At 40.3% G+C, this 15,736-nt stretch overlaps 1 protein-coding gene across 1 annotated transcript in view; it reads right to left on the minus strand.

Annotated features, from left to right (window-relative positions):
- LOC124711917 (fatty acid synthase-like) overlaps positions 1 to 15,736 on the minus strand; it is a 436,120-nt gene that overhangs the window by 20,700 nt on the left and 399,684 nt on the right. The window contains exon 35 of the mRNA XM_047242172.1: positions 10,083 to 10,313. Within this exon, the coding sequence (XP_047098128.1) occupies positions 10,083 to 10,313 (231 nt within the window). The remainder of the gene's footprint in view (positions 1 to 10,082; positions 10,314 to 15,736) is intronic.

A 15,736-nucleotide genomic window follows, 5' to 3' on the forward strand; every position in this document is an offset into this window, starting at 1 on the left:
ACATCCCATAGCTACAGAAAGTTCCCAATTGTGGAAATTAATATTAATGCTACCATTTTGCCCCAGTCTCTGAAATAACAACTATCATCGAGCGGTGCTCATGAATTAATATAACTTGCATTTTGCAGGAAAATTTAGAATCATCTAGTCATACGAAGATAATTATGAAGTTCATATAAAATGAATGCAACTAAGAACAAAATATAACTACAAAAAGAAAGAAATTGACCAAAAGTAACACCAGTGATCATTTTCACATGATGGAAAAATATACCTATGTGCAAGTCTTGTACACAAAGTCAATTCATTTGTCTTTCTTCAAAGCAAACAAATCAATAATCTTTTCACTGAAATTTTATATACTTCCAAAAATGTCATTGTATATGAAGACCATTGCCAATGTCAACGTAGTCTTAATCGTTATACTTGTTAAAAATAACTTCACTCTCTTCAGAGTTCCTTCCTTACAAATTGTTATGCTTCTATTGCCCATGTGATCAATAAAACAAGTAATCATTTTTCATATTTTCACAAAGGTCTCAGCATCAGAGAAAGACACAGTAGATTAAAAATTTATACATGAAAATCTTTCCATCATTTGATGTGACATTTATTTTCTCATGGTGGTTTAATTTGTCATTTTCAATTTTCTTTCTTTTCAATGTCAGTTCTGCCATAACATGTTCAGTTTCCTGTATTACTTTGTTCATATTTCATCTTTCTGTTTGGACACATTTTGGAACATTTCCAATATATACTGAAGAGCCAAAGAAATTGGTACACCAGCCTAATATTGTGTAGGGCCCCTGCAAGCACACAGAAGTGCTGCAACATGACTAATGTCTGAAGTAGTGCTGGAGGGAACTGACACCATGAATCCTGCAGGGCTGTCCATAAATCCATTAAGAGTATGAGGGGATGCAGACTTCTTCTGAACAGCATGTTGCAAGGCATCCCACATATTCTCAATAATGTTCATGTCTGGGGAATTTGGTGGCCAGCAGAAGTGTTTAAAGTCAGAAGAATGTTCCTGGAGCCACTCTGTAACAGTTCTGGACATGTGGTGTGTCGCACTGTCCTGCTGGAATTTCCCAAGGCCGTCAGAATGCACAATGGACATGAATGGATGCAGGTAATCAGACAGGATGCTCACGTACATGTCACCTGTCAGAGTCATATCTTAACGTATCAGGGGTTCGATATAATTCCAATTGCACATGCCCCACACCACTACAGAGTGCCCACCAGCTTGGACAGACCCTGCTGATATGTAGGGTCCATGGATTAATGAGGTTGTCTCCATACCTGCACACATCTATCCGCTTGAAACAATTTGAAATGGGACTTGTCTGACCAGGCAACATGTTTCCACTCATCAACAGTCCAATGTCAGTGTTGACGGGCCCAGGCTAGGCATAAAGCTTTGTGTTGTGCAGTTAGCAATGGTACATGAGTGGGCCTTCGGCTCCGAAAGCCCATATTGGAGATGTTTTGAATGGTTCACTCCCTGACACTTGTTGATGGCCCAGCATTGAAATCTGCAGAAATTTGTGGAAGGGTTGCACTTCTGTCCCGTTGAATATTTCTCTTCAGTCATAGTTGGTCCCGTTCTAGCAGGATCTTTTTCTGGCCATAGCAACGTCATTGATTTGATGTTTTACTAGATTCCTGATATTCACGGTACACTTGTGGAATGGTTGTCTGGGAAAATCCCTTCATTGCTACCTCAGAGATGCTGTGTCCCATCACTCGTGCACTGACTATAGCACCATGTTCAAACTCACTTTAATCTTGAAAACCTGCCATTGTAACAGCAATAACTTATCTAACAACTGTGCCAGACAGTTATTGTCTTATATAGGCATTGCAGACCACAGTGCTGTATTGTGCCTGTTTTCATATCTCTCTGTATTTGAATACACATGCCTGTACCAGTTTCCTTGGTGCTTCAGTGTATCTTTTACTTTTTGCCGTATTGTTGCCCTTTTTCTGCAGATGATTGTATAACACATCCGTATACTAAATCAATTTTACACCTTTAACAGATATCAATCACTTCACTACTGTTTTTAATAGAACAGCCAACTTCCCATTATTATGGAAATGATTTGCTATGATTATGTAAATTCAGTGAAACCACAAGAGAAGTTTCCATGCTTCACCCACAGCTGGCATCGACACTCTCCCTGACTCATACAAATGGACAAGTGCAGGCAGCTTGTCATATGCCAACAGAGCAGAGCAGTTGGTATCACTGTTACAAACTATTATCCTAGCATTTTCATCACTTTAGAGTACAGTGTGAAGTCAAAGTATGAAGCTTTAGGGAATGTATAATGGAACAGGTATTCTTCCCTCGTGGGAAGTAATATAACACCTACTCAAACTCATTCCTGTGGGAAGACTTTGCATTCAGATTAAGATGATTATCTGGGAACTTTAAGGAAATATTATGTTTGCATGGGTTGGTTGCGAGTGATGAATGCATCCTGTATGAGATGCTCTGATATTTTATTTTTGTAAAACATTTATATAATACAACATAATTATTTATTTTAGGGTATATGAAAATGTACTTACGTAAAAGATCCTAACATATTTATTAAGAGGAATTGATTTCTTGATCTTCACAGAATCAACAGATATGTGTAGAAAAATTTGCAGTGAAAAAGAAATTCAGCTATGTGGTATGATGAAAACAGATCATGGCAGATTCAAATTGTTATCAACTTATCATGATCTACTGAATTAAGGCATGTAAATTTCCACAGAAGCCTGATTGAATCAAAAATAAAATCAACCAATGCAAGATACAAGATGGAATGTAACAATATTATGATAAGGAAAGTTGCTACTCACCATATGGGGGAGGTGTTGGGTCACAGATAGGTATAACATAAAGACTGTCAGAAATACATAAATAAAGTCTTTGGCCATTAAGGCCTTCATCAACAATAGAGGTAATAACACACATGCAAATGCAGCTCACACACACAACCACAGTCTCAGGCAACTGAAACCACACTGCGAGCAGTAGCACCAGAGCATGATGGGAGTGGCGATGGAGTAGGGGTAAGGAGCTGGCTGGGACAGGGAGGGGGAGGGATGGTATGGTGGGAGTGGTGGACAGTGAAGTGCTGCACGTTAGATGCAGGGTAGGGGAGAGGTTGGGGGGGCGGGGGGGGGGGGGGGGGGGGCAGTAGTGGAAAGTGAGAGAAGTAAAAAAAACTAAGTGTGATGGTGGCATGACAGCTGTGTAGTGCTGTTACCGGAACAGGGAAGGGGCTGGATGGGTGAGGACAGTCGGCAAGACTCAGCGGAGCAGTGCCTCTGAGGAAGTCCAGCGCAGTTCTGGACGAAACGTAAGGAGCAGAAAAGTTCTTGGACCACGACCTCACATCCCGGAAAGTATATCAACAGCAGTGAGGACAGTGACTAACGAAGGTTGAGGCTAGGATGATTACGAGAATGTAGGTTGTATTGAAGGGAGAGTTCCCACTTGGGCAATTCAGGAAAGCTGGTGTTGGTAAGAAGGATCCATATGGCACAGGCTGTGAAGCAATTATTTAGATGAAGGATGCCAAGTTTGGCAGTGTGTTCAGTGACAGGGCAGTCCACTTGCTTCTTGGCATATTTGAATACGCATGCCTATACCAGGTTGTTGGTGGCCATTCATACGGACAGACAGCTTGTTGGTTGCATGCCCACATAGAATGCAGCACAGTGGTTGTGGCTTAGCTTGTAGACCACATGATTGGTTTCAAAAGTAGTCATCTCTTTGATGGGATAGGTGATCTATTAGTGACTGGACTTGAGTAGGTAGTGGTATGAGGAAGTGTGGGACTGGTCTTGCATATAAGTCTATCACCGGGGTATGAGCTATGAGGTAAGGAGTTGGGAGCAGGGGTTGTGTAAGGATGGACGAGTATGCGAGTATGTTGTGTAGGTTCAATTGACAGCAGAATACCACTGTGGGAGGGATGGGAAGGATAGTGGGCAGGAAATTTCTCATTTCAGGGCACAATGAATGGCAGTTATAACCATGGCAGAGAATGTAATTCAGTTGCTCCAGTCCCGGGTGGTACTGAGTTGTGAGGGGAATGCACCTTTCTGGCCAGACGGTGTGACTTTGGGAAGTGGAAGGAGACTGGAAAGATAAGGCATGGGAGATTTGTTTTTGTACAAAGTTGGGAGGATAATTACGGTCTGGAGGCTCCAGTGAAACCCTCGGTATGTTTTGAGAGGGACTACCTGTCTCTGCAGATGCGATGACCACAGGTGGCTAGGCTGTATGGAAGGGACTTCTTGGTACAGAATGGGTGGCAACTGTTGAAGTGGAGATATTGCTGGTGGTTAGTTGGTTTGGTATGGACAGTGGTACTGATGTAGCTATCTCTGAGGTGGAGGACAACAGCTAAGATGGTGGCTTGTTGGGTTGAGTAGGACAAGGTGAAACAAATGGGGGAGAAGTTGTTTCGGTTCTGGAGGAATGTGAATAGGGTGTCCTCACGGTCGATCCAGATCGCAAAGATGTCATCGTTAAATCTGAACCAGGTAAGGGGTTTAGGATTCTGGGCTTTTAGGAAGGATTCCTCTAGGTTGTCCATGAATAGGTTGTTATAGGATCGTGCCACATGGGTATCCATAGTTGTATTCCGGATTTGTTCATATGTAATGCCTTCAAAGGAGAAGTAATTGTGGGTGAGGATATAATTAGTTATGGTGACTAGGAAGGAGGTTGTTGGTTTGGCATTTGGGATGTTAGTGTAAAGGGAGGTGGTATCAATCATGAGAAGCAGGGCACCGTGAGGTATAGGGACAGGAAATAGCTGGTATCTTTTATACAGGAGGGCAGGTTCCAGGAAATAGGTTGAAGTTGTTGGTCTACGAGAGCAGAGATTTTCTCTGTGGCGGCACAGTACCCAACCACAATGGGACATCCTTGGTGGTTATGTTTATGGACTTTGCGAAGCATGTAGAAGGTAGGATTGTGGGGAGTGGTAGAAGTGAGTAGAGAGATGGATTCCGAGGAGAGATTCGGGGATGGGCCTAAGGACTTGTGTAGTAGCTGGAGATCCTGCTGGATTTCTGGAATGGGATCACTGTGGCAAGGTTTGTAGGTGGAAGTATCTGACAGCTGGCTGGCCAGGGTGGCTGAGCGGTTCTAGGCACTACAGTCTGGAACCACGCGACCGCTGCGGTCGCAGGTTTGAATCCTGATTCGGGCATGGATGTGTGTGATGTCCTTAGGTTTGTTAGGTTTAAGTAGTTCTAAGTTCTAGGGGACTGATGACCTTAGAAGTTAAGTCCCATAATGCTCAGAGCCATTTGAACTGTTTATCTGACAGCTGGCGGAGTCCTTCTGCCAGGTACTCCTTGCGGTTCAAAACAACAGTGGTGGAGCTTCTATCTACAAGTAGGATTATAAGGTCGGGATCAATTTTTAGATGGTGTGCTGCAGTTCATTCTGTGGATTTAAAGTTAGTTTGCATGTTGAGTTATTTGGAGAATGATGGTGAGGCAAGGTTCGAGGTTAAAAAATTCTGAAGAGTTAACAGAGGGTGATTCGGGGGCAATGGGTGTGAATCATGGTGTGGTGTAAGTGTAGGAGGTCTGCGAGACAAGGTTTGTCAGCTATGAGGGGATGTGGGGGAGATTTGGAGCTTGTTGTAGAGGTGGTGGATAGTGGTACTCCAAGGTGGGAATAGGAAGTGAGCATGATGTAGATCTTTTTGAGGTGGCGTTATGCATATTGCTCAAGTTCTTGCAGGGGAAGAGTGTTGTTATGGGTTCCAGGGAATTGGGACTGCATAGCATTAGAATTTTGCGGATGTGGAGAAGATACTGTAAGGAGGTTTGGGCTTGGTTGATATGGTATTGCGGGACTATGTTGGTGAGGGCGAAGGATTGGTGGAATCTGAACAAACAGAGGTCACTGTGTAAGGAGGGGTGGCATCCAGAGCTGCGTAATTTGATGGTATGGTCATTAGGGGGGATTCCATGAGCCAAGCAACAAGCTGTCAAACATAACATCTTTCCTTTCAATGACTGCTTCACAGCCTGTGATCCCTCCAGCCAACACCAGCTTTTCTGAATTGCGCAGCTGGGAACTTTCCCTGCAATACATCCTATGTTCCCGTAACCCTCCTGGCCTCAGCCTTTGTAAGTCACTGTCCTCACCCATCCAGCCCCTTTGCTGTTCCCATTCCAGCACTGCACAGCCGTCATTCCACCATCACACTCATATGTTTACTTCTCTCCTTCTCCCCCCCCCCCCCCCCCACCCTCTAAATTCCCACCTCACCCCCACTCTGTGTCTAAGCTGTGGTACATCACTGCCTGCCACCTCCACCATACTGTCCCTCCCTTTCCCTGCCCCAGCCTCCTCCTTACCCCCACCCAGTCACTGCTCCCATCATGCAGTCCTGTGTGTGAGTTGCATTTGCACGTGTGTATGTGTGTGGGTGTGTGTGTGTGTGTGTGTGTGTGTGTGTGTGTGTGTGTGTGTGTGTGTGCTGAAAGCCTTATTTATTTATTTGTGACCGTCTTTTTGTTGTGCCTATCTGCAATTCATCATCTCCGCTATATGGGAATAGCAACTTTCCTTTCCATAATATTGTTAATTTAAAAATAAGAAGGTTTGTGCTACAATCAACGACAAAATAACTTTACTTATTCATCTGTAGTGGATGAGCAAAAGCCAACAGTCTGTACTGAATTAATTTTTTAAGTATCTTGGCATATAATTCATACCATTTGCAAACAGCCTTTTATTACAACCGATCAAGTTGCTGCAGCATTTGAATTAAACTGCCATGCAAGGACTTAATGTTTGAATCAACATGTGCACCCATGCATTCCAACAATGGAGGCTAAAGCAAGTAGATGTTTATGGAAGTAGGTAAGAAGCATGCTATGATTAATTTCTTATAGTATGGCATAAAACTATCATCACATGGTATGTCCTTTTAATATGAAATTTACTATATGTCATTATTGCACATAAACTGTGTGATCAAAAGTATCCAGACACCTGGCTGAAAATGACTTATAAGTACGTGGTACCCTCCATCGGCAATGCTGGAATTCAATATGGTGTTGCCCCACCCTTAGCCTTGATGACAACTTCCACTCTTGCAGGCATACCTTCAATCAGGTGCTGGAAGGTTTCTTGGGGAATGGCAGCCCATTATTCATGGAGTGCTGCACTGAGGAGTGGTACCGATGTGACTTGGTGACGTCTGCCATGAAGTCGGCGTTCCAAAACATCCCAAAGGTCTTCTTTAAGATTCAGATCTGAACTCTGTGCAGGCCAGTCCATTACAGGGATTTTATTGCCATGTAACCACTCCGCCACAGGCTGTGCATTATGAACAGGTGCTCGATCATGCTGAAAGATGCAATCGCCATCCCCAAATTGCTCTTCAACAGTGGGAAGCACGAAGGTGATTTAAAACATCAATGCAAGCCTGTGCTGTGATAGTGCCACACAAAACAGCAAGGGGTGCAAGCCCTCCCCCCCTCCCCCACACACACACACACACACAAATGGAAAACACAACCACACCATAACACCATCACCTCCGAATTTTCCTGTTGGCACTACACATGCTGGCAGACATCGTTCACCAGGCATTCATTATATCCACACCCTGCCATTGAATGGCCACATTGTTTACAGTCATTTGTCACTCCACACAACGTTTTTCCACTGTTCAGTCATCCAACGTTTACGCTCCTTACACCACGCAAGGCGTTGTTTGGCATTTACCGGTATCATGTGTGGCTTATGAGCAGCCGCTTGACCATGAAATCGAAGTTTTCTCACCTCCTGCCTAACTGTCGTAGTACTTGAAGTGGATCCTGATGCAGTTTGGAATTCCTGTGTGATTGTATGGATGGATGTCTGCCTATTACACATTACAACCTTCTTCAACTGCCGACGATTTCTTGTCAATCAACAGATGAGGTCAGCCTGTACCCTTTTGTGCTGTATGTGTCCCTTCACATTTCCACCTCACTATCACATAGGAAACAGTGGACCTAGGGATGTTTAGGAGTGTGGAAATCTTGCCTACAGATGTATGACACCAGTGACACCCAATCACCTGACCATGGTCAAAGTCCATGAGTTCTGCTCTCTCACGATGTCTAATGACTACTGAGGTCACTGATATGAAGTACCTGGCAGTAAGTGGCAGCAGAATGCACCTAATATGAAAAACATATGTTTTTGTGGGTGTTCAAATACTTTTGATCACGTAGTGTATGTGTGATCGTAAAGTAACTAAGTGCTCTGCCCTCATATCTGTTTATGGTGGAGGCTCTTTTGAAACACAGTTTTACTTCTGCATCATAATGTTCTATTGAATTTAGTCAGCTGTGGTAATAATGAACTAATCACAATTTTGTCCAAATCAAAGCATGCAGCACAGAATTGTATTAAATGATATATCCATCCCTTTTACTTGGATATAAGCAGAAGTCGCACTTAATGCCTGCTTAACTACACCCACTGCTTCTATCTTTGATGAATTATTGGCTGCACTGCTATGTTTCTTTGTGGCCTGCATTTTCACAGCAGCAATATTTTTATCAGTCACTGAGGTATGGGAATTCTCAGATCAGGGTAAACAGAATTACATAACACACTATCTGTAAATGTAGCAAACAATGTAGCACAATTATTATTCATATCATCTATCTTAAATTAAACTGAAGGTATATAATGAGAAATTATATGATCCATTCTTTATCATAATCAGGAGGCAAATCTAGAAAAACAAACACTCTGCAACAATTTTTCAAACAATATTATTTTATAGTTTCCCTTGTTAATGTGTTATTGGCAAGAAGTGAAGCTTACTCAGGTGGACTAGCTTATAAGACTTGCTGAATTCAAAACAGGTAAATATGCCACCATTTTATGACGTTGGCAGAGTCATATTCTTGAAACTGTATTTAAATGCATCTCAGAGTTACTAACATTAGGATCCAACACAAACTTCATTGATCTTCAGCGTTATCATAACTGGTGTGCTGAAATGGGAACTGGAAATAATTTCTGCGCTAATTGGATTCTTTTTGTGTTTTGTGCAATGGTCATAGAGTACTGTAACTGACTTTAAGATTTGGTGTATAGACTTTCATCTCCCTTTTTGCAAATAACAAAAGTTTCACGGTTGCCAAAAAAGATTCTTCTGATAAAATATAAAACTATCAACATTTGTCACAGTCAAGTTCTGTCTCAAAAATTCTAGAACTTTTTTATGATAGACTTATAAGTTTCATAAATAAATATTCACCTCTTACCGTAAACCAACATGACTTTAGAAAGTCTAAATTGACACAAACAGCAATTTCTGAATTCTTAGAGTGGTTTAAAGTTCCACAATCAACATAAGTTAGCTACAGTTATTTTCCTAGACCTTTCAAAATCATTCAGTGGCCTGGACTGCAAAACTGCACTTGAAAAATTAAACAGTTGAGGAGTAAGAGGTGTAGAACATTGGAGGTTGTGTTTATTGGGCAGAAGATATTACTTCATTATGAGTTCAACACTATGAATAAGACAAGAAACAACTCTGTCCTCTACAGCAAATTACCAATAAAATACAATGTACCTCAGGGCTCCATTCCAGGACCACTTCTCTTCTTGATTTATATGGATGACTTTGTTGAATACATGAGCCCCCAAAAATCTATGCTGTTTGCTCATGAAACCAGCATACTGCTACTGGATCTAGTCCATAAACCTTACAGTCAACAACAGAAAGTTCTAAGCAAAGACTTTCAGAGTGGTTCAGAAAAAAAAAAAACCTCACAGTTAATACTGAAAAAACTGCATGTGTCAACCTTCATTTATTTCCACCATCTAGTTAAACTTCTGTTCAAGCAAGATTAAAAATGTTGTTCCCTATAAAATGTAACTGTGACAAAATTTTTGGATCTCTGGGTTCAGAAAATGGTTAGTGTTGTTAAACATGCATTATAAACAGAGACAGAAAATATTGTCAAATATAATATATGCTAGTTTCATATGACTGCTATTAGTATAAATTAAGAATTTCTATTGAACTTACTTTGGCTATTGAAGTTTTGGGCAGAAAGCCCGTAAAACATGAGAGAAAATAGTCTTTTCCCATTCGCACTATAGTTGCTTTTATGAAGTCGGGACTGCTGTCAATCAAAACCAAGGTACCTTTGTACCCTTTTGATTCCAGTAGTGCTGTTAGTTCTAGCGCTACTAGACCACCAAATGAAAACCCAACAATTGCAAATGTTGGCACTCTTGACAAATCGTCTAGTATATACTGAAATTAGAAACAGAGAAACATTTAGTGGCAAATAAGACTGAAAATCACCAAGAGGTTATTCATAAGATACACAAAACTGATATATTATTTACATGAACTTTAATATTATTTCTAATGGAATTAATTAACATTAAGTTGAAGTAATCAAGTTATGTATTACAAGAGAGGTGTAGCTCCTGAAAACAAACTCTGTAGGCTATACTAACAATTACATCACTAGATTGCTGTGTTTTTATTTTTTTTATTTATTTATTTTTTGTGCTTACAAAAGCTAAAAATGAACATAAGAAAACTGGCAGAAAAGCTACAACTAATACCAATAATTATACTAAGTCAGTACCATTTATCTAATGCTGACTGTTAAATATTTACATGGCTCACTAATAATTGCCGAAACATGTTGCAGGAATGGAGGCCTGTTTACAACTAACACTGTTATCTGTCTAAGTATGAGCAGCTGTTTTCAGTTGTTGACTCTCAGGTAATTTGAAGAAGAAGTGGGTAAAGAGATTTTTAATTCTTTCCAAGCATTTGGTTTCAGAATTATGGAAGAGAACCTGAGATACCAGAAAAATGGCATTTTAGCTGCTTTCCAGGAGTACTCAAAGTACCCTCCGACACACACCATCAGGTGGCATATGGAGTATGGATGTAGATGTAGAATTTTCTGGTTATGAACTGCAGATTAAAATTGAAAGCTTTGCAGAAAGGTAGGAAATTAAGAAGATGGGTTCTAGGTAAGCTGAAACAACTACCGGTTGTTGAATTTTTCAAATGCAGTGACTGACTGAAATGGGTGAAAGGAATACGATAGCAGATGAATGATAGCTTTGAAAGGGTTAGTTAGTTAGTTACATGTTCCATGATTTGGAATGAGTCATTCATACCACAAATTAATTTGTACTTATGATTACATTCTGAACATTTCTAAGTTCCTTTCCTTTTTCTTTTTTTTTCCCCAAAAAGGAAAGAGATATAGATTTGAATGAGTAATTCCTACTTATCACAATACAGTAAAGAAATTCTGGTATGGAACAGAAGGAGTTGTCACAGAAAAAATTTCTCAGTTTGTTATCAAATTTTACTTTGCTATCTTTCAGTCGTTTTATATCACTGGGTAAGTGATCAAAAATTTTTCTTGCAGCATTGTGCACCTCTTTTTATGCTAAAGACAATCTTAATCTGGAGTAAGGAATATAATCTTGCCTTCTGGTGATGTAATTATGTTTCTCACTGTTGATTTTGAACAGTAGTGAGTACTTAGAGCAAACTCCATGAGGTGATAAACATACTGTGACGCAATGGTCAGAATGCAAAACCCCGTAAACAGATGCATACAAGATGATTGTGGGTGAGCACCACATATTATCCTTACAGCACATTTTTGCACAATCAACAATTTCTTTCTTTAAGATGAATTACGCCAGAACATTATTCCTTATGACATTATTGAATGAAAATATGCAAAGTGTAAACTTACTGATTTATCTCTCCCCAAGATTTGCAGTGCTCCTAAGTGCAAATGTGGCTCTACACAGTTGTTTTAGGAGTTCCACAATGTGCTTCTTCAAATGTGAATTCTCAGGAATATGGATCCCTAAGAGTATTGAAGTTTCCACCCAATTTATTATTTCCTCACCATGTTTACACTTGTCATTGGTATAGTACCTCAAAATGTGCAGAACTTAAAATTGGTACTTTTAAGAACTCTGTTTACAAATTCTTTTCTTTCTGTACGCAAGCTTGGGCTGATTACAACACCAGTGTCATTTGCAAAAAGAACTAATTCTGCTTGTTGTATACTAGACGAAGATCATTTACAGATATGAGGAACAGTAGCAGACCAAAGATTTAACCTTGGGGAACCTCATATGTGATTTCTCCCCAATCAGAATTATGTCTCTGGACTAGATTGCTTTGGATTACTAAGTACAACTTTCTGCATTCTTTTAGTTAGATTTGACATTATCGATTGGTTGGCTATATCATCAGTTCCGAAAAATGTCAATTTATCTATGAGAATACTGTGATTCACACAGTCAAATGTCTTAGAGAGGTCACAGAAAGTACCAGTTGGTACTATTTTATAATTTAATGCTTGTAAAATCTGGTGAATGAATGTATAAATGGCATTCTCTGTAGAGAAACCCTTCTGAAATCCAAACTGTGATTTTCTAAGGATACTATCATTGCTAAGGTGAGACACTATTCTAGAATACATCACTTTCTCAAAAATTTTGGAGAATGGTGTTAGCTGTGAAACAGGTCAGTAGTTTTTGACATCTCTCTTATCACCTGTCTTAAAGAGGGGTTTAACAACAGCATATTTCAGTCTCTCTAGAAAACTGCCTTGAGTTAGTAATGCATTACATATTTTGGAGATGACTGGGCTTATTACATGTGAACAAATTTTTAGTACTCTATTGGAAACACCATAAAATCACATGACATTTTATTTTTGAGGGAATGCCCCCCCCCCCCCCCCCCCCCCCACGACCACTACCTAGCAGGAGCAAGACTCTTTTCTTCCTACTCTCTTTCGGTATCTACCTATATTGTCTTTGCCGGATGTCTGCTGCACGCTACTGTGACATACAGCTGAAGGCAGGCTCTTCCCCTCCTACTTCAGGTAACAAGTGAAATTTATTTGACACTATTAGCTGAAATGTACATGGAGTTGAAGAGCTGTTTTCCTTTTGCCCACAGCTCATTGCCTTTACCTTTCCCAAGATCTTTCTCTCCCTTCAACCTGTCTAGTTCAAATTTCACGCGATATAATTCAGCCTGAAGGACACAAATCTTTGCCTCCTGCTCAGTGATTCTCTTATATTTTTGCAAAGCCTGGAAGAGTCTCACTGGGTTCCCCACTCAGTTCCCAACTACAGTCACTCCAGAGAAATTCTAACCCACAGTCTACACACACCACGCCCTCTTTGACTATCCTACAGCAACACCCACACTTATGTACTGCAACAGTGGTTACATGCTTAAAAATACAATTAAATTGCTTAACAAAATTTACACTACACACAGTTTTGTTACTTATGAGTAGCAAAAATTAGGTCTACAGGTTCGCGCTTCAGATATATGATATAACATAAAAAGTTAAGTATTTCTACTCACAACAAGAACTTAGCGCTCACTCAACTGTAGTATTCATTATGTTATCTTAATTACAACAGAATGTAACTTTATTGTAAGCAAAATGCATGTAAACAACTGACCAGTCCCACAGATTCTAAATCAAATAAATTAAGGTTTACACTACTTTCCAGAAATATGAACTTAACAGTATACAGACATGCGCAAAATAAATTGTTGGAAAGAAAAAACAGATGTATTAGGCAGGATTCTTTAATTTAATTCTGTCAAAACGTAAACAGATATACTATTACAACCCAACATTACCATCTTTTCTTATTTTCTGGGTAATACGGAAAGGAAAGTGATATCTTTAACAGCAAGCTTAAAAAGGACACTGATATGCATATTTAACTTGCACTAAACTAACTGTTATTACAATCTAAATAACTTATTTTTATGAGAGCACAAAAACTCAGATGTCTCGCTTGGCACAGGGCTGCCAACCAGCCAACAGATGAAATACTGGGAGGCAAGAGAGGAACATATAGGTAAAATGGCGAAGTCCATTATGAACATTGGACATAATAGAGCTAATTTAACTGATTAAAGGAGAGCATATAGAATTCCATCAAATGAAGCAGACAAGAGGTAATACAGATATCTAAAGAATGAAATTAAACTCACAGAGTCAAAATGGCAAATCAGGAATGACTATACATGCAAAGTTGTGTAAGGTAAGCGTGACTTCGAATGTAGCACTATGGGGGCAGGAGGGATGATGGACCCACATACAACAATTGTATTCCTTACAAATATAACCCCCCCCCCCAATGAACCATGGACCTTGCCGTTGGTGGGGAGGCTTGCGTGCCTCAGCGATACAGATAGCCGTACCGTAGGTGCAACCACAACGGAGGGGTATCTGTTGAGAGGCCAGACAAACGTGTGGTTCCTGAAGAGGGGCAGCAGCCTTTTCAGTAGTTGCAAGGGCAACAGTCTGGATGATTGACTGATCTGGCCTTGTAACAATAACCAAAACGGCCTTGCTGTGCTGGTACTGCGAACGGCTGAAAGCAAGGGGAAACTACAGCCATAATTTTTCCCGAGGGCATGCAGCTTTACTATATGATTACATGATGATGGCGTCCTCTTGGGTAAAATATTCCGGAGGTAAAATAGTCCCCCATTCGGATCTCCGGGCGGGGACTACTCAAGAGGATGTCGTTATCAGGAGAAAGAAAACTAGCGTTCTACGGATCGGAGCGTGGAATGTCAGATCCCTTAATCGGGCAGGTAGGTTAGAAAATTTAAAAAGGGAAATGGATAGGTTGAAGTTAGATATAGTGGGAATTAGTGAAGTTCCGTGGCAGGAGGAACAAGACTTCTGGTCAGGTGACTACAGGGTTATAAACACTAAATCAAATAGGGGTAATGCAGGAGTAGGTTTAATAATGAATAGGAAAATAGGAATGCGGGTAAGCTACTACAAACAGCATAGTGAACGCATTATTGTGGCCAAGATAGATACGAAGCCCACGCCTACTACAGTAGTACAAGTTTATATGCCAACTAGCTCTGCAGATGACGAAGAAATTGAAGAAATGTATGATGAAATAAAAGAAATTATTCAGATTGTGAAGGGAGACGAAAATTTAAAAGTCATGGGTGACTGGAATTCGAGTGTAGGAAAAGGGAGAGAAGGAAACATAGTAGGTGAATATGGATTGGGGGACAGAAATGAAAGAGGAAGCCGCCTGGTAGAATTTTGCACAGAGCACAACAGAATCATAACTAACACTTGGTTTAAGAATCATGAAAGAAGGTTGTATACATGGAAGAACCCTGGAGATACTAAAAGGTATCAGATAGATTATATAATGGTAAGACAGAGATTTAGGAACCAGGTTTTAAATTGTAAGACATTTCCAGGGGCAGATGTGGACTCTGACCACAATCTATTGGTTATGACCTGTAGATTAAAACTGAAGAAACTGCAAAAAGGTGGGAATTTAAGGAGATGGGACCTGGATAAACTAAAAGAACCAGAGATTGTACAGAGATTTAGGGAGAGCATAAGGGAGCAATTGACAGGAATGGGGGAAATAAATTCAGTAGTAGAAGAATGGGTAGCTTTGAGGGATGAAGTAGTGAAGGCAGCAGAGGATCAAGTAGGTAAAAAGACGAGGGCTAGTAGAAATCCTTGGGTAACAGAAGAAATATTGAATTTAATTGATGAAAGGAGAAAATATAAAAATGCAGTAAGTGAAACAGGCAAAAAGGAATACAAACGTCTCAAAAATGAGATCGACAGGAAGTGCAAAATGGCTAAGCAGGGA

The sequence above is a fragment of the Schistocerca piceifrons genome, chromosome 8 (assembly GCF_021461385.2).
Source record: "Schistocerca piceifrons isolate TAMUIC-IGC-003096 chromosome 8, iqSchPice1.1, whole genome shotgun sequence".
Lineage (NCBI taxonomy): Eukaryota > Metazoa > Arthropoda > Insecta > Orthoptera > Acrididae > Schistocerca > Schistocerca piceifrons.